The sequence below is a fragment of the Pseudophryne corroboree genome, chromosome 5 (genome assembly GCF_028390025.1).
Source record: "Pseudophryne corroboree isolate aPseCor3 chromosome 5, aPseCor3.hap2, whole genome shotgun sequence".
Lineage (NCBI taxonomy): Eukaryota > Metazoa > Chordata > Amphibia > Anura > Myobatrachidae > Pseudophryne > Pseudophryne corroboree.
This window is the reverse complement of record NC_086448.1, coordinates 121,494,276-121,520,238: the sequence shown is the minus strand read 5'-3', so window position 1 is coordinate 121,520,238 and position 25,963 is coordinate 121,494,276. Positions and strand designations below refer to the sequence as shown.

General features: G+C 45.3%; 1 protein-coding gene across 2 annotated transcripts in view; it reads right to left on the bottom strand.

Moving 5' to 3' along the window:
* GAD2 (glutamate decarboxylase 2) overlaps positions 1-25,963 on the bottom strand; it is a 227,069-nt gene that overhangs the window by 134,099 nt on the left and 67,007 nt on the right. For both annotated transcript variants that reach the window (XM_063921647.1, XM_063921646.1), the window contains exon 5: positions 13,754-13,844. In XM_063921647.1, the coding sequence (XP_063777717.1) occupies positions 13,754-13,844 (91 nt within the window). The remainder of the gene's footprint in view (positions 1-13,753; positions 13,845-25,963) is intronic.

The following is a 25,963-nucleotide window of genomic DNA, read 5'->3' as shown; positions in this document are numbered from 1 at the left end:
GAGGCCCTTGCACAAACTGGCTTTATTCTACCTAAGTTGCCCTCCCACAAGTGTGTACTCCGAAAGAGTGTTTAGTGCCGCCGCTCACCTTGTCAGCAATCGGCGTACGAGGTTACATCCAGAAAATGTGGAGAAGATGATGTTCATTAAAATGAATTATAATCAATTCCTCCGCGGAGACATTGACCAGCAGCAATTGCCTCCACAAAGTACACAGGGAGCTGAGATGGTGGATTCCAGTGGGGACGAATTGATAATCTGTGAGGAGGGGGATGTACACGGTGATATATCGGAGGGTGAAGATGAGGTGGACATCTTGCCTCTGTAGAGCCAGTTTGTGCAAGGAGAGATTAATTGCTTCTTTTTTGGGGGGGGTCCAAACCAACCCGTCATATCAGTCACAGTCGTGTGGCAGACCCTGTCACTGAAATGATGGGTTGGTTAAAGTGTGCATGTCCTGTTTTGTTTATACAACATAAGGGTGGGTGGGAGGGCCCAAGGATAATTCCATCTTGCACCTCTTTTTTCTTTTCTTTTTCTTTGCATCATGTGCTGATTGGGGAGGGTTTTTTGGAAGGGACATCCTGCGTGACACTGCAGTGCCACTCCTAGATGGGCCCGGTGTTTGTGTCGGCCACTAGGGTCGCTAATCTTACTCACACAGCTACCTCATTGCGCCTCTTTTTTTCTTTGCGTCATGTGCTGTTTGGGGAGGGTTTTTTGGAAGGGACATCCTGCGTGACACTGCAGTGCCACTCCTAGATGGGCCCGGTGTTTGTGTCGGCCACTAGGGTCGCTAATCTTACTCACACAGTCAGCTACCTCATTGCGCCTCTTTTTTTCTTTGCGTCATGTGCTGTTTGGGGAGGGTTTTTTGGAAGGGCCATCCTGCGTGACACTGCAGTGCCACTCCTAGATGGGCCCGGTGTTTGTGTCGGCCACTAGGGTCGCTAATCTTACTCACACAGCTACCTCATTGCGCCTCTTTTTTTCTTTGCGTCATGTGCTGTTTGGGGAGGGTTTTTTGGAAGGGCCATCCTGCGTGACACTGCAGTGCCACTCCTAGATGGGCCCGGTGTTTGTGTCGGCCACTAGGGTCGCTAATCTTACTCACACAGCTACCTCATTGCGCCTCTTTTTTTCTTTGCGTCATGTGCTGTTTGGGGAGGGTTTTTTGGAAGGGACATCCTGCGTGACACTGCAGTGCCACTCCTAGATGGGCCCGGTGTTTGTGTCGGCCACTAGGGTCGCTTATCTTACTCACACAGCGACCTCGGTGCAAATTTTAGGACTAAAAATAATATTGTGAGGTGTGATGTGTTCAGAATAGGCTGAAAATGAGTGTAAATTATGTTTTTTGAGGTTAATAATACTTTGGGATCAAAATTACCCCCAAATTCTATGATTTAAGCTGTTTTTTAGGGTTTTTTGAAAAAAACACCCGAATCCAAAACACACCCGAATCCGACAAAAATAATTCGGTGAGGTTTTGCCAAAACGCGTTCGAACCCAAAACACGGCCGCGGAACCGAACCCAAAACCAAAACACAAAACCCGAAAAATTTCAGGCGCTCATCTCTACCCATTATATAAATCACTAGTGAGGCCACATCTTGAATATCGTGTGCAATTTTGGGCACCATATTACAAAAGGATATCCTGGAGCTAGAAAAGGTTCAGAGGCGGGTGACCAAACTAATCAAGGGCATGAAGACGCTGGAATACGAGGAAAGGCTTGCAAGGCTAGGCATGTTTACATTGGAAAAGAGGAGACTGAGAGGGGACATGATCAACATCTACAAATATATAAGGGGTCAATATACAGAACTTGGGAGGAACCTGTTTTCTATAAGATCAACACAGAGGACATGTGGTCACTCGCTTAGGTTAGAGGAGAGGAGTTTCTGCACATTGAGGCGAAAAGGTTTTTTAACAGTAAGGACAATATGTGTTTGGAATTCCCTGCCTGAGAGAGTAGTAACGGCGGACTCAGTCAACACCTTTAAGAATGGGTTAGATAAATTCCTATTGGATAAAGATATTCAGGGTTATGGTGCGTAAGCACGCATTATAGTTAATATAACTAGTCCTAACATAAAAATAACTAGTCCTATAATAAGACTGCATAGGAGACCACAAATAGGTTGAACTTGATGGACAATTGTCTTTTTTCAACCTTAGTTACTGTGTATATTATGGGCATTACTAATGTGGGGCATATGTGTAAGGTGCATTACTGTGTGGAATTATGTGTATTATGGGCATTACTAATGTGGGGCATATGTGTAAGGTGCATTATTCTGTGGAATTATGTGTATTATGGGCATTGCTAATGTGGGGCATATGTGTAAGGTGTATTGCTGTGTGGCATTATGCAGGGTTGGAGTGTCACACAGGGGCACAGGGTAAACCCCCAGTGGGCCCCACTGTCCGAATGTTGCTGGGTCAGATCCAGAACTAGCGTCGGTGCAAGAAGGCACCAGGCAAAATCTTGCCTAGGGCATCAGACTGGCTAGGGCCGGCTCTGTCATTATGACCCTTATAACATTAGGTGCCGCATTACACCTTATTATGCTCCACACAATAGTGCCTATTAACACCTTAGTATGCCCACAAAAATAGTGCCTCATATACCATATTATTTATGGTCCACATAATAGTGCCCCTAACATCATGTTATACCCATACAGTAACATCCCTTATAAATGATGCCCCTCCCTGCTCTTTGTCAGGGGCTAAATGCAGCTAGCTAGCCCAGAATCTTGTTTGTGGCCCCCTACCCCGCTAGTCAGTGGTCCCTGCATTTCCGGGAAGCTATGTTCGCGCCTGCATTAATAATGTCCCTTCCAAAATTGCCACCGCCTTTTCTGGCTATTTTAGGAGGGACATTTTTACAGTATTATATGCTCCCGGCCAGACCACGTAGAATACTGGACACACTCGCTGTGGGCCGGTGCACCGTGCGATTGCCCGGCTGACCTGCCCCTCGTAACTGCCCTGCCGTATATATACTGGAACTTGTATATACATCACCCCTTCTGTTCCTGTGTGCCGTACCTTGCTGTGTTTTACTGTGCTGTGCTCTCACAATAAATAGTCAGCGGGATGTTAATACAGAATCTTGTCTGCTGACTTACAGGCATGAAGAACATTCTCATGTTTTGATCAACTGTAACAGTAATAGTATACTTTTAATTGTTTGGGGACAATTTTTCACCATCCGCACCTTAGGATGTGTAGGTGCTTTGATAAAATCGACCCAATCTGCAATGCGATTATTGATTACATCACACGGATTTATCAATTATCGCATGCAGGGACAGAGCTTGCAAGAACGCTCTGTCCCTGCAATGCCAAATTAGGCTATTTTCCACAAAAAATAACCAGATTATGTGTTGTGCATGCACCGCCATTCAACATGCTACCACTGTCGCCGGCACCCCCCTCCCCTTCGTGATGACCCTCCTCAGTGCCACGACCCCCCCCCCCCCCCACACACACACACACACACACTCACTGCTGATCATACTCACCAACACCCATGGATCAGTGGTCGGGGCTCCTGGAGGGCTGAAGGTTATCGGAGCTCCCAGACCGGCAGCCCGCACCAGGTCTCCGATCACCGGTCCCTTGGTAATTAAGTATGATTTTTTTTTACGCAGTAATCAACACACTGCTGGCTCCCTGCACCTATGTAAGTTAAAGTTGGCTTTATTATCACAGGTTTTACTGCGGTATTTTTTCACAATTCAGCCATATCGCATATCCCATTATAAGTATGGGAAATGCAATCTGGTTGCTAAAAAAAAAAAGTGAACTAAAGGGTTTGGAGCAGTTTTTCATGAAAACTGCTCCAAAAGCCCTTTAACACATTCAGTTGATACTAAAATAACGTGAAAGGGGTGTGAAAACACCCTTTATCACATTGTTTTGGTAACAAAAATGTTAATAAATATGCCCATTTGTCTTTTATCATAAAGACTATTTTATTCTGTTATTTTCCAGGCCATTAACATATTGGAGATAACAGGACACTTTTCTGTCTTATTAAAAATTGTCTATGATTTACAAAATAGCTAGAACCCAAATTCTCTATTTCTTCTCTATTCCGAACATTATATCTAGATCTGTAGAGACGATACGGAGAGTATTCATGGCATGTTTTACAAGCAGACTCAAAATCGCTGTAACATCACAAGAGACCTAGAACCAGATAGCAAAGAAGCCATGTGTGACATCCTATGAATTCTAAAATCAGGTGAGGGCATGATATAATGCAGAAGGGTGGCATAGATTTTTTGTTTTTAAAACGGTGAAAGCAAAGGAAAATATTATCTATAACAATATGTATTATTTCTGGTCAGATTAATATCCTTAATTATTTATAGATGCGTCCTCATAGATCATTGCTTCAGTCGCACAAAATTCGATCTTGGTGCGCCAGGTCCTGTGAAAGTCTGCGTGTGGCAGGTGTCTTTTTTTGCATATTTTTTGCGTTTTACTCCTGATGCGATGTGACTAGGACGCACTAAGAGACTCTGCTGATTAATTTAATATGCAACCCTGGTATAGCTGTGTGTGGCAAAACTCATTATATCCCTTTGCTGAAGTGTGTCTGGCTCTTTAATGACTAAATGCATTCTTTCAATATTCCCAGGGGCGCCGACAGCTGCTCTGGGCCCAGGTACTGGGAGGGGACATGACCAATGCAGGGAGGTGTGTTCTGCTCCCCTCCTTAGGAAATGTCCAAAACATTAGTCTTTGTGCAGCCGTGAAGCCTGCCCGCGCTGCACAGGAGGGCGCTGGCGTGAGAACTGATGGGCGCCGGCAGCAGGTGGGTGGCGAGTGGGGTGAACACTTCAGCAGATAACTCTCAACCCAGCATAGCACACAGCAGCATGTGATCTGGGCTGGGAAGAGAGGCGGCAGCAGTCACTCCTCTCTCTCGTCGTCCCAAGTGCTCCTGTCGACAAAATGGGAGTGACGGGCAATGGGACCCAGGCCTCTCCAACAGGCCCAGTCCTGGATAAAGAGTAACCGCTCACCCCCTCTCGGTGCCACTGAATATGCCACAGAGTTAATATGGAAGCCCATACCGTTCACTACTAGCCAGTGGCGCCAATGGGGGTGGACACATTTTACCCAGGACCAGGCATGTTGGAGGAGCCCAGGACCCCCACCAACAGGCCCGGGCCCTGGTAAAATGTACCCTCCTCCGCCTTCCCCTTTGTAGAGAGCCATCCAGGGAGAGGGAGAACTGACTGCAGCTGCAGCAGCCTCTCTCTCCAGCCCAGCACATGCTGCTCAGTGCTGTGTGCTGAGCTTGGAAGAGAGGCAGCTACAGTGACAGTCTATTCTCTCTCTCCCTGCGTGAGGGGATCATGCACCCACACCCCGCCGCCCGCCGAATTGAGCCGCAATGCCACCCCTCTGTGCGTGAGCTGGCTTCATGGCCGCACAGACACCATCATTTTTATTTTTTTAAAGGAGGGTGTCTGGCCATGTCTCAACCTTTGGCCATGCCCCCTCCTTGTACCAGAGCCCGGCAGACCTGTCGTCGCCTCTGCTACTAGCACTGTGTCCTATTACTGCATGGCAAGAAATTCAATCATCCCTGATGAAATCATGCAAGCAGGTGCCTTCTGTGTTTATAAAAACATCTGGTTAAGATTCTAGGATCTTCTGAACAGACTTTTAGGTATGTTCATTCATAGGTAATTAAGCATCTTCTAATAGTACAGTATTTTATTACATTTTATATACAGTATTAGTTTTAGCATTGATCTGTACGGATGACTTACGCGGAAATCTTACTTGACAAAGCACAACATCCATTTCTGTGGTTCCTTGTCCCATCACCAGACATACAGTACTGGCTGCCATTGACATCAGGAATGTGGATTTACACTGTAGTCAGTCAACACAACATACGCCTAACATAACATATAGTGTTTTGTTGCCATTAATTTAGTATATGGCAGCATGATACAAGGCCAGTATCCATCTACTCTATACAAAGGCGCCAAGAGGGGGAGATGTGGTACTATTTGCCCGGATCTGGGCTACATGGAGTGACCAGGGTCTGTGCTCTCCTCCAGTACTCTGAGCACTACTACAGGCTGTACCTGCATAGCAGTCATTCTCACGGCCCGATGTACCGCTGGGCTGCGCTGCCGTACAGGCACAGCCAGCGCTAGTGGGCAGAGATATAGTGTGTCCCCTGCAGTTGCCCCCCTCTTCCCCCTGGAGCCGCCCCACTGCAAACAGTACTTTAACCATCTTTTATTTTTAAAGTAGGGTGTGGCTGTGCCTTCCTGGTTTGTCCACGCCCCCATTCAGTACCTAGTCCCATCGCAACTATTGACAAAAAAATAAATAAATATATATATATATATATGTATATATATAGAGTCTCTTGTCAGCCGGCACTCAGATGGTATATAACAACGGGCCCCGGTGCCCTAGTCCACAATCACAATAGAAGTCCAAGGAGGAAACAGTTAGCGGCACTCGTCGGGGCAAGAAATACAACACTCAGAGTGTTGTATTTCTTGCCCCGACGAGTGCCGTTAACTGTTTCCTCCTTGGACTTCTATGTATATATATATATTGGCTGTCTCAGCCACAATATATATATTGTGGCTGAGACAGCATTTTTCCATGTGAAAGTAATGTGGAGGATCGAGACAAGGTCTTGGAAGCAGTAGCAGATTCCCAGGTGTGTGATCAGCAGCACCTGGGATTTCCTGATATAAGGTTTCCAGGGCAGCGTCACCTTGCTCTTGATGGTGGAATAGCTACCCAAGTGATAGGCCAGGTTGTGTGGGTTAGACTAGGGACCACTGGAGCCTATCAGGAGTCTGCTAAGCTGAGAGTACCTGTATGCTATTGCCTGTAATACCGACTGCATATGGATTAAAACTTGCTATGTGGTGACCTGCTGTTCAAAATAACCACCGAAAGCGTTAACCTGAGCCCCGTGTATGTGATCCTTGTCACAAGTGGTGGAGAATGTGAGCAAGGACACGGTGTACAGCAGGAACTGTTAGTAAGCATACCGGTGTTTAAACTGCAAGTTTTACCTTTTTTTTCTTCCTCTCTGGTTATGCAGTGCAAGTGGCAGCCTTAAAGGACCATACCATTATAGGCAGACTGTTTGCTGTTATGTGTAAAATAGCCAGCAAAACAGGCGGGTGTCGGCTTGGACTGTTTGATAAGACTGGCACATTATATTAAACCTCCTAGATTTGTCCTTAAAGAGCCCACGCAGGGCAATATGGAGGAGTTACTTAAACAATTTGCTGAACTTGCAGCTAGGCAACAAAGCCAGATTCAAATATTACATGAGGGGCAACAAACCCAGATTCAGATGTTGGCTGAAACACAGCAAACTCAATTTCAAATGTTGTGCGATGAGTTAAAAGCGCTTAAAAAATCTGAGCCAGAGTGGGAAAGGCTACTAAAGCACACCCCAGCAGATGATATAGAGGCATTCCTTTGCACATTTGAGTGCACGGCCACGCAGCTGAGATGGCCTGCGGAGGAATGGTCTGACAGGCTGTTTAACAGGGGAGGCACAGCGGGCGTATGTGGACATGACTGTGGCTGAGGCACGCTCCTATCCTGGCCTGAAAAAGGCTATACTGGATAGGATTGGAGTGACGGGCCCAGCAAAGCCCAAGAATTCCACGACTGGCAGCTGTAGGGCTCTGAGCCTCCCTAGATTCAGCTGGCAAAAACTAGCCCGACTGGCAAGGGCCAGGTTGCAGCCGGATAAAAACTCTGCAGTACAGATTGTGGAAGTAGTCGCACTGGATCAGGCTATGAGGGTGTTAGACTGCTCGGTGCAGCAGTGGGCCCTTCAGGCTGACCCCCAAAATTTGAGGAGTTGGCAGTGGTGATTGAGCAGCACCTGACGCTAGGAAGGCTGAATAAAGCCAGGTCAGGATACGGGTCACCACCTAGACCCAGAACTCAGGTCCCAGTAGTTAAACCAAAGGCTCCGCCTCCCTTGGTGTGTTTTGAGTGCGGCGAGCATGGTCATGTGCGGTGGGACTGCCCGAAACAGGGCGAGCTGATGGATTGCAGTGCAGGAAAACGGCTCGGCCGCTGGTCATCATGGCGGCGGCGGGGGTATCCGAAGCAGAGTCCTTCCTGTTCCGGGTGCAGGTACAGGTGGAAAACTGGGAGATTTGGGCTCTGGTGGATACCGGCAATGAGCTCACCATTGTCGCAGCCAACGTGGTTCCTCCGGGAGCTGACAAGGTCCAGCCTCCGGTCAGGGTGTTGTGCGTCCATGGCGATGTGGATGAGTGCCCACATGTCTACTTACCCCTGATCATTCAAGGTCGGTCATTAAAGGTGGTAGTGGCGGTGACCTCCAGACCCCTGTATCGGCTGATCCTGGGCCGAGAGTTTCCATTGCTGCAGGAGCTGGTTACCTGGCATGCTACCAACAAACCGTCAACCACTGAAACAACTCAAAAGCCAGAGACCAGAGACTACCGGGAGAGAGGCTGCCAGTCCCAAACCACCCCAAGAGACTGAGTCCAAGGCTCAGTGGAACCCAGTTGGTGAGAAGATATCACTGCAGGACTTTGGGAGAGATCAACGCGATGACAACAATTTGGTACACGCCTTTGAGACTGTTAATGTAGTTAACGGCAGGGTAGTTGATGCTTTACCATCAGAGGGTGTACCATATTTTGTTTTGAAAAATGATTTGCTGCATCGTGTCGCTACTTTACAAGGGAAAAGGGTAGATCAGCTCTTGGTTCCCCTGAAAACTGGAGCGGTTGGTGTTAGAAGCTGCCCATACGCATTTGTGGGTGGCCATCTAGGGGAGGAGAAAACACTCCAACGCATCCAGTTAAGGTTCTTTTGGCCAGGCATCTATGCTTCCATTAAGAGGTATTGTCAAGAATGCCCAGTCTGCCAGAGGACAGCCCCTCAGCCAGAGTTTACAGCTCCACTGGTACCCCTCCCTATCATTTCCATACCTTTTGAGCGGATTGGTATGGATCTTATAGGGCCAGTGGAAAAATCTGCTTGAGGGCACCAATACACATTGGTGGTAGTTGATTATGCCACCAGGTACCCAGAGGCTATACCCCTGCGCAATATGAAATCTGGCACTATTGTCAGAGAACTACTAATCATGTATACCAGCTTAGGAATACCGAAAGAGGTCTTAACAGACCAATGTACACCTTTCGTGTCTAAACTCATGAAAGATTTATGTTGGTTGCTAAACGTAAACAGGATTACAGTGTACCACCTTGGTGTACCACCCGCAGACAGATGGCCTGGTAGAAAGATTTAATAAAACCGTTAATCAAATTATAAAGAGGGCAGTGTCACAAAAAAAATGAGATTGGGATCTACTCCTACCTTACTTGATGTTTGCGGTCAGAGAGGTACCCCAATCCTCTACAGGGTTTAGTCCCTTTGAGCTCCTTTATGGGAGACAGCCCAGAGAATTTCTAGATCTCTTAAAAGAAGGATAAGAAGAACAACCATGCCAGGACGTCGTTCAGTTTGTGGCCCAGTTACATGGCCATCTAAGGCAGATTGCGCCACTACTGAATGAACACATGGAAAGGGCCCAACAACATCAGAAACAGAGGTATGATGTCACCTCAGTCAACCGGTCCTTTAATCTGGGAGACAAAGTGTTAGTGCTGGTGCCCACCACAGAAAGCAAGATGTATGCACAATGGCGGGGCCCTTTTGAGATCATTGAGGCAGTGGGATTGGTCAATTACAGGGTCCGACAGGAGGATAAAAGGAGGGAGGTACAAATCTACCATGTAAACCTGTTATAACCCTGGAAGAAAATTGACAATCGGCCCACTTTGGTAGCTAAAAAGATTTCAGAATGCCAGGTACTCATTGAAGTCACGCTTACTGCTGAACAGAAGCGAGAAGTGGTGAACTTGGTGAAACACTACCAAGATGTGTTTTCTGCCATTCCGGGGAAGACACAGATCATCCAACAAGATGTTGTGACTCAGTGGCGCACCCAGGGGGGGTTTCCGAGTACCCAGAAACCCCCCTCCACTAAAAAAAAAAAAAATGTTTTTTTTTTTTTTTTTTTTTAGCTGCATGACTATTATTAATGACTGTCTAGCATCCTCTGCAGCCTGCTGTCTTCCTGGTGGCACTTGCAAGTGCAATAAAAGTTTACTTTATTTTAATTATAGTACATATATATCCATGTGCCTACATATATACACATGTATATACATACATACATACATATAAACACACACACACATATGATATATATATATATATATACATGTGTATATATATGTGTACTGTATGTGTGTGTGTGTGTGTGTATGTATATATATATATATATATGTATGCATGTTTAATATGCTATGTATATGTGTATATGGGTTCACTACGATCTCCCGGCGGCTGGCCTCCCGGCGACCAGCATACCGGCGCCGGGAGGCCGGCCGTCGGCTTACCAACAGTGTGGCGAGCGCAAATGAGCCCCTTGAGGGCTCGCTGCGCTCGCCACGCTACGCGCGCCACACTATTCTATTCTCCCTCCAGGAGGGTCGTGGACCCCCACGAGGGAGAATAAGTGTCAGTATGCCGGCGGTCAGGCTCCCCGCGCCGGTATGCTGGTCGCCGGGAGCCCGACCGCCGGCATACTGAAGACCACCCTTGTATATGTATGTGTGTGTATGTATATATATATATATATATGTGTGTGTAGATATATGTATATATATATATATATGTGTAGATATATATATATATATATATATATATATAAATATACACACACACACACAGACACACTAGTTTTACGGACCCAGCATATACTGGGTCACCTCAGTCCCCAACCCCGTGATTGGCTCCGCCCAGTTCTGGAAACCCCCCCATGCAAATCCTGCGTTTGCCACTGTGACTCCACCCAGGGTGGTCATTAAACAGAGGCCATATCGCATATCCGAAGCAAGGTGGTCAGCGGTAAAGCAGGAGGTGGAAGAGATGTTACGCCTAGGGGTTATAGAGGAATCCACCAATGAGTGGAATAATCCAATTGTCCTAGTACCGAAGTTTTCAGGTGCCTTACAGTTCTGCAATGACTTCCGTAAATGAAATCAAGTGTCCCGGTTTGATTCTTACCCTATGCCCCGGGTTGATGAGTTGGTAGAAAATTTAGCCAATAGTCAATATCTCACTACACTTGATTTGACAAAAGGTTATTGGCAGATTCCGTTAACAGAAGCTGCTAAGGCAAAAACAGCCTTCTCTACCCCAGAAAACTTATTACAATATAAAATGCTCCCATTTGGTTTACATGGTGCCCCAGCACCCTTCCAGAGAGCTATGGATAAGTTGCTGCAGCCCCACAGGGAATATGCGACTGCATATTTAGATGACATTGTTATTTTCAGCTCTGACTGGTAGTCACACCTACCAAACGTAGAAGCTGTTTTACAGTCTCTACGGGCACACGGGTTTACCGCCAGTCCTGAGAAATATGCCATTGGTATGATTGAGGACAAGTATTTGGGGTACATTGTGGGCAGAGGACAGGTTAAACCTCGGCCTAGCAAGGTAGAAGCAGCCCTCACCTGGTATAGACCTAAATGTAAATCACAACTTAGGACATTTCTCGGTTTGGTCGGATATTATCGCAGGTTCATTGGAGATTTCGCCGCTAGAGCGGCTCTACTAACCGAATGTCTTAAAAAACAATTCCCAGACAAGATAACGTGGTTTAGACCAGTGGAAACTGCTTGGCAGGATTTAAGACGAGCTTTTTGTACTGAGCCTGTCTTGCAAGCTCCTGACTTTAAAAAGCAATCTGTGTTACAAACTGATGCCTCTGGGACAGGATTGGGAGCAGTCTTATCCCAAGAGGTAGATGGAGAGGAGAAGCCCATCTTCTACCTTAGCCATAAATTATTGTCCAGGGAGCGTAGGTACTCAACTGTAGAGCAGGAGTGCTTGTCCATTAAATGGGCAGTTGGGTCATTAAGGTATTATTTATTGGGACGAGAGTTTTTGTTGGTCACAGACCATGCACCCTTACAGTGGATGCGTACAAAGAGGTGAATGCTCGTGTGACCCGTTGGTTTTTGGCTTTGCAGCCATTTAAGTTTGAGGTGAGGCATCATCCGGGAAAACAGCACCTCAATGCCGATGCCCTTTCCAGGAGGTTTGTAGGTCCTGTACCTCCAAGCAACCCTATGGTGAAGCTAGGGGAGGAGGAAGAAGAAGACGAGGTTGGTGACCTCTGGAAGGTAGTTGAAGGCTGTGTACCTGGGCGGATGACACAGGTAGGGGTGGGCGAGGCAGAGAGCTCGCCTGAAAATAGTGTAGCTTCACCAGGGTGGTTGAAGCTAAGGGGGGAGGAGTGTGGCAGAGACAGCATTTTTCCATGTGAAAGTAATGTGGAGGATCCAGACCAGGTTTTGGAAGCAGTAGCAGAATCCCAGGTGTGTGATCAGCAGTACCTGGGATTTCCTGATATAAGAGTTTCCAGGGCAGAGTCACCTTGCTCTTGACGGTGGAATAGCTACCCAAGTGATAGGCTAGGTTGTGTTGGTTAGACTAGGGACCACTGGAGCCTATCAGGAGTCTGCTATGCTGAGAATGCCTGTATGCTACTGCCTGTAATACCGACTGCATATGGATTTAACTTGCTATATGGTGACCTGCTGTTCAAAATAAATACCGAAAGTGTTCACATGAGTCCCCGTGTATGTGATCATTTTCACAATATATATATGTGAGTTTATATATATGTGTGTGCAGAGAATGATCTAGGTCACCGAAGCTAGCGCTAATATATACAATCAAAAACGTTTTTTTATATATGTGATCGTGTCCGTGAATTAGTTCTTCTATTTCCAAAACACACTTATCCTTGATATTTGTAGGGGTGGCAGCGCTTTCCTCTGTGGGCTGATTTGGTAGATCAGATATATAAATCTGGAAAGCAGGAGAGAGGAAAATGTGCCTAACAGCATAGTACCAGATAAATTCTTGGAATGGGTGAACTGGTAAATATCTGTCCCAGTGTTGTGTCAGCAGTGACCCAAAATTCCCAGGGAAGTTCTAATTTCTGTGTCTTAATTCTTCATGAAATTGATGTGTCCATACTAGTGGCTAGGGGTAATCCAAAATAACATTGGGAGTTCGACATGAATTCCTATTCACATGGTGGGCTATCTATCTATCTATCTATCTATCTATCTATCTATCTATCTACAGATGAGTCCACATTTATCTTGACCTTTAATAGGATTAATTGAGACTGGCCAGTCGGACTTAATCCCCTGCTGTAATGACTTAATCCCCTGCTGTATTGTTCTCTGTATTGTATTGCAGTTGAGAACAACAGATGAAGGGTTTATACTAATATATCATGTTGTGACTAGGTGCAGAAAACTAGTCAAGATAACCGTGGACCCATCTGTATCTATCTATCTATCTATCTATCTATCTATCTATCTATCTATCTCTACATCTATATCCACATATATTTATAGAACAAAGGGTATGTTTCATATACACCTTATACACACAACCTAAAGGGAATTTTATACAATATTTATAATAATTTTGTGCATGAAACAAAGTTTGTGTTCATTGAACCATCAGAAAGAAAAGTTACTATTTCAGCTACTCTAAATAAAGTTTGGATTTCTGGATAGTTTCGATGTTGGATTATTAGATAAAGGATACTCAACCTGTACTGTATTAATGGGGATATACTTACATGTTGGTGTTTGCTGTTGAGGTCAACCAATCTGCTGCTAATCCAACCATGTCAAGACCAGTTGAGAGTTGATTGAAATATCTTGGATGTCCTAAGAAATAATAAAGAATAATCTATTTTAGAAAAACGTTGGACATAAATGTGGGACATACCAGACTCTGGGGGTAATTCCAAGTTGATCGCAGCAGGATTTTTGTTAGCAATTGGGCAAAATCATGTGCACTGCAGGGGAGGCAGATATAACGTGTAGAGAGAGATAGATTTGGGTGTGGTGAGTTCAATCTGCAATCTAATTTGCAGTGTAAAAATAAAGCAGCCAGTATTTACCCTGCACAGAAATAAAATAACCCACCCAAATCTAACTCTTTCTGCACATGTTATATCTGCCTCCCCTGCAGTGCACATGGTTTTGCCCAATTGCTATCAAAAATCCTGCTGCGATCAACTTGGAATTACCCCCTCTATTCCCTTATTTGACAGAAATGTTTGTATAAAGTATACAGTATTTCGCACCAGTAAGATTTCTCATCTAATAAAGCCAGTAGTGAAAATACATTATTCATAAAGTGTCATGGTTGAAAACTGTAACTGTGAGTTTCACATTAGCCATTTGGCCTGTAGCAAAGTAAAATGACTGTAGTCCCAGGCCAGTGCTTAAACACTGACACCCATATCTAGCTTGGGGATTTGGATGGTTGGTCATAATAGGTTTTGATTTGCTTACAGGGGTACAAAACAATTTTGTTTTCATACTGTCTCCAGCATTCTCATGTGACAGGCATTTTAGAGAGCAAAGGGGTACATTTACTAAGCAGTGATAAGAGCGGAGAAGTGAGCCAGTGGAGAAGTCGCCCATGGCAACCAATCAGCACTGAAGTAACATCTCTAATTTGCATACTATAAAATGATACAGAGCTGCTGAATGAATGATGGGGAAATTTCTCCACTGGCTCATTTCTCCGCTCTTATCACTGCTTAGTAAATGTTCCCCAAAGTGTATTGAACTCTTTTACTTGATTCCAACCAAATGACACATGCAACAATGTATACCAATTACTATATCTAAAGAAAAATCATACATAGGGGCATAGGGAGCATAGGCATTTCTATAATGAGTACGAGGTGTGCTGTTCACACCAGCCCTTGGGTCCAGGGGGTCCCGCATTGCAAACCCTACACCCATATATTCTACTTACTCCTCCGCAGTCCCATAGCGGCCATTTCCTAGTGATTTGTGCATGAGCACTGGAGGTGTCCCCGGGAACAAGGTGCAGGCGCCATGTTCCTGGAGACCTACGCATGCACAGTAGACTCTGGCATAATGCCAGAGTCTAAACGCTGCCTGAGAGGAGGGGGCCCACAACGGAGGCTGCATGCAGGACCTCTCCTCTTTTAAGACACCCCTGATCGTGAGTGTATTTAAAAAAACAAACAAACAGCAGTGCAGGGTTTTTATTGCAGCATCAAGGTTTTTCCAATTCAATTACCTGAGAGAACTTTAGTTTCAGTAATTTCTATAGGAATTACAGCAGCTTTTTCTTGCAGTCCCAGAGCAGGTGCAATGTCAGGGAAAATCCGTATGTTAAAGTAAATACTGTATGTTGCGACTTGGTGCAGAAATGTAGGTTCTATAAATATGCATGAATTTCATGTGAAGTTCATGTGAATTATACTATAAATACTAATTGGTTATGGTATAATAGGTCAACAGTCAAAAGGTCAACAGTGTCTAGGTCAACACCAAATTGTCGACATGCACAAGGTCGACATGGTTAAAAGGTCAACACAGAAATAGTAGACACATGAAAAAGTCAACATGAGTTTTTAATTTTTTGTTGTTGTCAAATTTGACCTTGCAGGATGTGGAACCCCAATTAGTGTACCACGTCACTTCACATGGCTCACGGGCTTCGTGCAGGTTACTATTCCTGATCGCAGTCCACACGGATGCTAAAGTATAAAAAAAAGTTTAAAAAATGTACTCATGCTGACCATATGTTGTGTTGACCATTTTCATGTCAACCATTTGAATCTGTTGACCTTTTGACCACGCTGATCAAATGCATGTTGGCCATTTTGTGTTGACCTATTGACTGTCGACCTTTTAACTGTGGACCCAGTGGCAGAACTAGCGCCGGTGCAGCTTATGCATTGCATAGCGGCTTGCCGCTGTGAAGGGGCACATAGCAGTACTATGAGACACGCTGACTCATCTTGCATCGCTGCTACACACCCGTCCATCACTACTCTGAGCCGCTAGCAACCAGTCCCCCGGGAACTAGGGTGAGCATTGTAACTCAGCATAGCAGCTGCCCGAGTACAGTGACAGCTCCTCCCTTCTCCTCTCCCTATCCTCTGACCACGGCTTCCTCCCTACAGAGAAACTGACAATGCCACAGGCACCGGGGATCTCGTGACATTTCCCAGAATAAAACCCAAGGAGGAACTGCGCTGCAGTTCTGGGCCAGGTAATGAAATTGTAATGTACACTATTAGTCACCCACTGCCTGTTGCCCACTGCCTCAACCTCTCCCTGGTATCACCAACTGCCTCTTTCCAATACCCACTGCCTGTCACCCTCTTCCTGTTACCCACTGCCAATCACCCTCTCCTTGGCATCACCCACTAGCTATCTCTGTCACCCTCACCCTGTCACCTACTTCCAGTCATCCATCGATTTGCTCTGCCCCCCTCTACCTGTCACCCACTGCCAGTCAACCTCTCCTTTGTGTCACCCACTACCTCTCTCTGTCACCCTCTCCCTGGTATCACCCACTGACTCTCTCAGTCACCCTGTCACCCACTGCCAGTCACCCTCTCCCTTGTGTCACCCACTACCAGTCACCCACTGCTTCTCCCTGTTACCTTCTCCTTCACATCACCCAGTGCCTATTACAGGTCTGTCCTTAAATCCTCTAAGTTCTATTTAGAAATTCTAAATTATACTTACTAGGGGTTGGGTTTTGGTGACCGGCAGTTAGGAGACTGCCGGTCACCATACCGATGCCGGTATCCAGGCTTATAGATGGCTGGGAGGGGGAGCGGCAAGGGGAATGATCCCCTTGTGGGTTCACTGCACTCACCATGCAGCGGGCTCGGGGGCTCATTGTGCTTGCCACAGGTTCTATTCCTGCTCTATAGGTGTCGTGGCGTTGCCCGGCATGCTGACCAGCGGGCTATTGAGCGTTCGGGATTCTGGCCAATGGTCACATAACCACAACCCCTAACTATATTCAGTTTTTAAGTCCAACACCCCCCCCCCCCCCCCAGGATTAGAGTACATACTCAGATTGTGATTATACTTTATGTGCATTTGTAATGTACGCTGGATAAGTTTCACCTGATAAACACTTACTACATTTATTATTACTGTAGCCAATTAGTTTTGACCAGACGCTTAAGTCAATATCTAAAGAATGGAAATTCTTTGGTTATCAGTGCTAACAACTGGCTAGCGTTATATTGGCTGCTTTCAATCAAGGTTACTGTATCTAAGGCCTACTTGGGTGTCTAGTAGGGTGTAGCTCACAAGCCAGCCCTTGTGTAGATGTTACCCACTGTACCTGAGAGGTGTATGCATTAGACTGCAATTCAGTGGTGTGTTGGGCATGTATGCTAGTGTATGGACTTGCAGAGAATAGGAGTCCTTTGATAACGGAATGCAAGCTTCAATGTACTTGATCAAACTATGAACAAAATTCCTATGTTTTTATTTGATACATACACTCAGATTAGCAGTACACTATTGTTAGTGCCGATAGCAAAAGTCTTTTTGTTTTGCATACATTATGGCATTAATACAGCCACGCAGCTGGTATCATGTGTAATACGGCTAAAATTGAGCATGGGTATATTTCCTTTCTGCTTTTTTGTCAAGAGAATAACTGTATTGGTTCTCTTTCCTTTACAAAATAAAATAGAACATTTTCTACTATGTATCAGGAGAGATACAAAAAAAAATAAGCTTCACTATTATCGATCTCATGCTTTCAGGCATTTTAGCACCAAATACAAAGTACAACTTCAGTAAACACACTGAAGATAGTACTTGTTACCCATTACATGTCGGGTTGTATATTGACTATACACAATTCAGTTTATTTCATGTTTTTAACTTCAATTGATCATTAGATCAGTGCTTTATTTTATATCTTTAGAAAGGTGATTGGTGTTTGTTATGAATACAATATGGTGTTTTTAATAGGACAAGAAGTGGGAAATATATATATATATATATATATATATATATATATTTATTTATTACAAGCTAAGGTGTTCTGTGTATCAGTGTTTCTGGCAGGTCTATTTTACAAGCGAAGGCAAAGTCCATTGTCTGGTTATATGAGACCAAACAAGACAAGTGTTTGGAGTTGGACATACAGTATGTCAACATTAGAATATTTGCTTTTTAATATTGGGACAATGGCACAATGGCATTTCACCTTGTTTTAATCTATATAATCCGTGTTAAACATTGTATATATGTTATTTCGAACACTCAAAATTGAAGCAACAGTGCCCCCTACTATTTCTTAGTATTTATGTATATTTTCTAATTTGACCCTTGTACCCATTAAATTGATTATCCAGGAGATTTCCAGCCTATATAAACTAGAAATGGTCAGTGTAAAATTAGCCTCAATCTGCCTGGATGAATCACTGACTGCAGAAAGTGCCAGGATGATCTTAATATAACTCCTTAGCTTGCTGATGTGATTGCTGTATTGAACATCTGCTGAATTGATCAATAATCTTAGCTAAGTATACACTAAATTCATATTTATATATTCAAGTTTTTTGTTGAAGTACTTTTCTGGGAATCCAGCCATCTGGATCTCCTCAAACTTAACCCACCTGTAACATACTAATATACAAAGTCATTAGCAAAATGGCACAACATAAATATCCTCCCTTGTCTCAAAATATCTCCCAACTAGATCTTTTAGCTCTACAAAACATTTGCACCTCTCATCCAAACTCATTACATTCTACCAATCACAGGACTTTCCCCTAGCCTGCAAAACTTTAAGCTTTCCCTGAAAATTACCTTCTTAGTCCCCCTAGGCTATTGTACCCAATAACCACCTTTAGAGGGAGGGTAAGAGTAAGGGTTATAGTAATTAGTGATGAGCACCGGACATTTTTCGGTTTTTGTGTTTTGGTTTTGGGTTCGGTTCCGCGGCCGTGTTTTGGGTTCGAACGCGTTTTGGCAAAACCTCACCGAATTTTTTTTGTCGGATTCGGGTGTGTTTTGGATTCGGGTGTTTTTTTCAAAAAACCCTAAAAAACAGCTTAAATCATAGAATTTGGGGGTCATTTTGATCCCAAAGTATTATTAAACTCAATAACCATAATGTCCACTCATTTTCAGTCTATTCTGAACACCTCACACCTCACAATATTATTTTTAGTCCTAAAATTTGCACCGAGGTCGCTGGATGGCTAAGCTAAGCGACCCAAGTGGCCGACACAAACACCTGGCCCATCTAGGAGTGGCACTGCAGTGTTACGCAGGATGGCCCTTCCAAAAAACACTCCCCAAACAGCACATGACGCAAAGAAAAAAAGAGGCGCAATGAGGTAGCTGTGTGAGTAAGCTAAGCGACCCTAGTGGCCGACACAAACACCTGGCCCATCTAGGAGTGGCACTGCAGTGTCACGCAGGATGGCCCTTCCAAAAAACACTCCCCAAACAGCACATGACGCAAAGAAAAAAAGAGGCGCAATGAGGTAGCTGTGTGAGTAAGCTAAGCGACCCTAGTGGCCGACACAAACACCTGGCCCATCTAGGAGTGGCACTGCAGTGTCACGCAGGATGGCCCTTCCAAAAAACACTCCCCAAACAGCACATGACGCAAAGAAAAAAAGAGGCGCAATGAGGTAGCTGTGTGAGTAAGCTAAGCGACCCTAGTGGCCGACACAAACACCTGGCCCATCTAGGAGTGGCACTGCAGTGTCACGCAGGATGGTCCTTCCAAAAAAAACTCCCCAAACAGCACATGATGCAAAGAAAAAAAGAGGCGCAATGAGGTAGCTGTGTGAGTAAGCTAAGCGACCCTAGTGGCCGACACAAACACCTGGCCCATCTAGGAGTGGCACTGCAGTGTCACGCAGGATGGCCCTTCCAAAAAACACTCCCCAAACAGCACATGACGCAAAGAAAAAAAGAGGCGCAATGAGGTAGCTGTGTGAGTAAGCTAAGCGACCCTAGTGGCCGACACAAACACCTGGCCCATCTAGGAGTGGCACTGCAGTGTCACGCAGGATGGCCCTTCCAAAAAACACCCCCCAAACAGCACATGACGCAAAGAAAAATGAAAGAAAAAAGAGGTGCAAGATGGAATTGTCCTTGGGCCCTCCCACCCACCCTTATGTTGTATAAACAGGACATGCACACTTTAACCAACCCATCATTTCAGTGACAGGGTCTGCCACACGACTGTGACTGAAATGACGGGTTGGTTTGGACCCCCACCAAAAAAGAAGCAATTAATCTCTCCTTGCACAAACTGGCTCTACAGAGGCAAGATGTCCACCTCATCATCATCCTCCGATATATCACCGTGTACATCCCCCTCCTCACAGATTATCAATTCGTCCCCACTGGAATCCACCATCTCAGCTCCCTGTGTACTTTGTGGAGGCAATTGCTGCTGGTCAATGTCTCCACGGAGGAATTGATTATAATTCATTTTAATGAACATCATCTTCTCCACATTTTCTGGATGTAACCTCGTACGCCGATTGCTGACAAGGTGAGCGGGGGCACTAAACACTCTTTCGGAGTACACACTTGTGGGAGGGCAACTTAGGTAGAATAAAGCCAGTTTGTGCAAGGGCCTCCAAATTGCCTCTTTTTCCTGCCAGTATAAGTACGGACTGTCTGACGTGCCTACTTGGATGCGGTCACTCATATAATCCTCCACCATTCTTTCAATGGGGAGAGAATCATATGCAGTGACAGTAGACGACATGTCCGTAATCGTTGACAGGTCCTTCAGTCCGGACCAGATGTCAGCATCAGCAGTCGCTCCAGACTGCCCTGCATCACCGCCAGCGGGTGGGCTCGGAATTCTGAGCCTTTTCCTCGCACCCCCAGTTGCGGGAGAATGTGAAGGAGGAGATGTTGACAGGTCGCGTTCCGCTTGACTTGACAATTTTGTCACCAGCAGTTCTTTGAACCCCAGCAGACTTGTGTCTGCCGGAAAGAGAGATCCAAGGTAGGTTTTAAATCTAGGATCGAGCACGGTGGCCAAAATGTAGTGCTCTGATTTCAACAGATTGACCACCCGTGAATCCTTGTTAAGCGAATTAAGGGCTCCATGCACAAGTCCCACATGCCTAGCGGAATCGCTCTGTGTTAGCTCCTCCTTCAATGTCTCCAGCTTCTTCTGCAAAAGCCTGATGAGGGGAATGACCTGACTCAGGCTGGCAGTGTCTGAACTAACTTCACGTGTGGCAAGTTCAAAAGGTTGCAGAACCTTGCACAACGTTGAAATCATTCTCCACTGCGCTTGAGACAGGTGCATTCCACCTCCTATATCGTGCTCAGTTGTATAGGCTTGAATGGCCTTTTGCTGCTCCTCCAACCTCTGAAGCATATAGAGGGTTGAATTCCACCTCGTTACCACTTCTTGCTTCAGATGATGGCAGGGCAGGTTCAGGCGTTTTTGGTGGTGCTCCAGTCTTCTGTACGTGGTGCCTGTACGCCGAAAGTGTCCCGCAATTCTTCTGGCCACCGACAGCATCTCTTGCACGCCCCTCTCGTTTTTTAAATAATTCTGCACCACCAAATTCAAGGTATGTGCAAAACATGGGACGTGCTGGAATTTGCCCAGATTTAATGCACACACAATATTGCTGGCATTGTCCGATGCCACAAATCCACAGGAGAGTCCAATTGGGGTAAGCCATTCTGCGATGATCTTCCTCAGTTGCCGTAAGAGGTTTTCAGCTGTGTGCGTATTCTGGAAAGCGGTGATACAAAGCGTAGCCTGCCTAGGAAAGAGTTGGCGTTTGCGAGATGCTGCTACTGGTGCCGCCGCTGCTGTTCTTGCGGCGGGAGTCCATACATCTACCCAGTGGGCTGTCACAGTCATATAGTCCTGAGCCTGCCCTGCTCCACTTGTCCACATGTCCGTGGTTAAGTGGACATTGGGTACAAGTGCATTTTTTAGGACACTGGTGAGTCTTTTTCTGAGGTCTGTGTACATTTTCGGTATCGCCTGCCTAGCGAAATGGAACCTAGATGGTATTTGGTACCGGGGACACAGTACCTCCAACAAGTCTCTAGTTGGCTCTGCAGTAATGATGGATACCGGAACCACGTTTCTCACCGCCCAGGATGCCAAGGCCTCAGTTATCCGCTTTGCAGCAGGATGACTGCTGTGATATTTCATCTTCCTCGCAAAGGACTGTTGGACAGTCAATTGCTTGGTGGAAGTAGTAAAAGTGGTCTTACGAGTACGACTTCCCCTCTGGGATGACCATCGACTCCCAGCAGCAACAACAGCAGCGCCAGCAGCAGTAGGCGTTACACGCAAGGATGCATCGGAGGAATCCCAGGCAGGAGAGGACTCGTCAGAATTGCCAGTGACATGGCCTGCAGGACTATTGGCATTCCTGGGGAAGGAGGAAATTGACACTGAGGGAGTTGGTGGGGTGGTTTGCGTGAGCTTGGTTACAAGAGGAAGGGATTTACTGGTCAGTGGACTGCTTCCGCTGTCGCCCAAAGTTTTTGAACTTGTCACTGACTTATGATGAATGCGCTGCAGGTGACGTATAAGGGAGGATGTTCCGAGGTGGTTAACGTCCTTACCCCTACTTATTACAGCTTGACAAAGGCAACACACGGCTTGACAAATGTTGTCCGCATTTCTGTTGAAATACTTCCACACCGAAGAGCTGATTTTTTTGGTATTTTCACCAGGCATGTCAATGGCCCTATTCCTCCCACGGACAACAGGTGTCTCCCCGGGTGCCTGACTTAAACAAACCACCTCACCATCAGAATCCTCCTGGTCAATTTCCTCCCCAGCGCCAGCAACACCCATATCCTCCTCATCCTGGTGTACTTCAACACTGACATCTTCAATCTGACTATCAGGAACTGGACTGCGGGTGCTCCTTCCAGCACTTGCAGGGGGGCGTGCAAATGGTGGAAGGCGCATGCTCTTCACGTCCAGTGTTGGGAAGGTCAGGCATCGCAAACGACACAATTGGACTCTCCTTGTGGATTTGTGATTTCGAAGAACGCACAGTTCTTTGCTGTGCTTTTGCCAGCTTGAGTCTTTTCATTTTTCTAGCGAGAGGCTGAGTGCTTCCATCCTCATGTGAAGCTGAACCACTAGCCATGAACATAGGCCAGGGCCTCAGCCGTTCCTTGCCACTCCGTGTGGTAAATGGCATATTGGCAAGTTTACGCTTCTCCTCTGACAATTTTATTTTAGATTTTTGAGTCCTTTTTTTACTGATATTTGGTGTTTTGGATTTTACATGCTCTGTACTATGACATTGGGCATCGGCCTTGGCAGACGACGTTGCTGGCATTTCATCGTCTCGGCCATGACTAGTGGCAGCAGCTTCAGCACGAGGTGGAAGTCGATCTTGATCTTTCCCTATTTTTGGAACCTCAACATTTTTGTTCTCCATATTTTAATAGGCACAACTAAAAGGCACCTCAGGTAAACAATGGAGATGGATGGATACTAGTATACTTATGGATGGACGAGCGACTGCCGACACAGAGGTAGCTACAGCCGTGGACTACCGTACTGCGTCTGCTGCTAATATAGACTGGATGATAATGATATAAAATATATATATATCACTACTGCAGCCGGACAGGTATATATTATATAATGACGGACCTGCTGGACACTGTCAGCTCAGCACTGCAGACTCCTAAAGTAAGCTACTAGTATCAAGAAGATAGAAAAAAAAAAAAACACCACGGGTAGGTGGTATACAATTATGGATGGACGAGCGACTGCCGACACAGAGGTAGCTACAGCCGTGGACTACCGTACTGCGTCTGCTGCTAATATAGACTGGATGATAATGAGATATAAAATATATATATATCACTACTGCAGCCGGACAGGTATATATTATATAATGACGGACCTGCTGGACACTGTCAGCTCAGCACTGCAGACTCCTAAAGTAAGCTACTAGTATCAAGAAGATAGAAAAAAAAAAAAAACACCACAGGTAGGTAGGTGGTATACAATTATGGATGGACGAGCGACTGCCGACACAGAGGTAGCTACAGCCGTGGACTACCGTACTGCGTCTGCTGCTAATATAGACTGGATGATAATGAGATATAAAATATATATATATCACTACTGCAGCCGGACAGGTATATATTATATAATGACGGACCTGCTGGACACTGTCAGCTCAGCACTGCAGACTCCTAAAGTAAGCTACTAGTATCAAGAAGATAGAAAAAAAAAAACACCACGGGTAGGTGGTATACAATTATGGATGGACGAGCGACTGCCGACACAGAGGTAGCTACAGCCGTGGACTACCGTACTGCGTCTGCTGCAGTGCTAATATAGACTGGATGATAATGATATAAAAAATATATATATATCACTACTGCAGCCGGACAGGTATATATTATATAATGACGGACCTGCTGGACACTGTCAGCAGAATGTGTTTATAGAATAAAAACACCACACGACGAGTGTTTAACTTTTTCAGGCAGACAATCACAATATACTGGTGGTCAGTGGTCACTGGTCAGTCACACTGGCAGTGGCACTCTGGCAGCAAAAGTGTGCACTGTTAAAATATGTACTCCTGCTATAACTGCTCCCCAGTCTCCCCCACAATTAAGCTGTGTGAGCAGTGAGCACTCAGCACAGTCAGATATACAGTATTACATAGATGATGCAGCACACTGAGGCTGAGCACAGATATGGTATGTGACTGTGTCACACTGTGTATCGTTTTTTTTCAGGCAGAGAACGGATTAATTAAACTGGTGGTCACTGGTCACACTATCAGCAAGTAGTACTCCTAATATGCTCCCCAAAATTAGTAAATCAAGTGTCTCTACTACTCTCTAGTCTACTCTAAACGGAGAGGACGCCAGCCACGTCCTCTCCCTATCAATCTCAATGCACGTGTGAAAATGGCGGCGACGCGCGGCTCCTTATATAGAATCCGAGTCTCGCGATAGAATCCGAGCCTCGCGAGAATCCGACAGCGGGATGATGACGTTCGGGCACGCTCGGGTTAACCGAGCAAGGCGGGAAGATCCGAGTCTGCCTCGGACCCGTGTAAAAAGCGTGAAGTTCGGGGGGGTTTGGTTTCCGAGAAACCGAACCCGCTCATCACTAATAGTAATTACAAAAATGTATCAGCATCCTGACTGTTGGGATCCTTTATCCAACCCATGTATTGAAATCGATGACGGCTTTACAGTATTATAATAAATACTAAATCACATTACCCTAGTTGTATATAATGTATGTAATGCAGTGTCATATAAACAAGATGGTATATTGTCTCAAAAGTGTTATTAAGATATGCAAAAGTCACATTTTCCATATATAATGTAATTAAACACATTCAGCATCCCACGCCCATTGTTTGCCTAAATTTGATTGGAAATATTCAATTATAGTCCAAATGGAAATAATAAATAAGCAATCTAAATGGATGGATGCAATCTGATATAATATAGTTGCAACACTAATGAATTAAGTATAGTACTAGTAGTGGGAGGAGTAAATACACAAACACTGACTCACAAGCATCTAAATATTTTGGTTTATGTTCATCACCATTATCATCATCATCATCATCATCATCATCATCACCACCATCATCATCATCATCATCTCTCTATACACCAGCACTTCTGTACCCACAGCTAATGGTTTCTCACCTCACCAGAAAAGGTTAAAGAGTTTTCTTAAAGAACTTTAAAAGGTTCTGTGGCTCATTTATGGCCATCATTTGCACATGTGCAAACCACAGTCACTTTCCAGCATCGGACCTCCTTTGCCATTGTATACACAAACTGTGAATATCCATCATTGGAAAAACTATTTACCATCAGTTCCAGACCAACCATCGATGGCCGATGGACATTCTTACAAGCAAGTACCAGTGGGCATATCTGCCTCTAAGAGTAATAATGCTGCTATAGGTGAAAAGCACAAGTAGCCTGTACTATTGTTTTTTTAC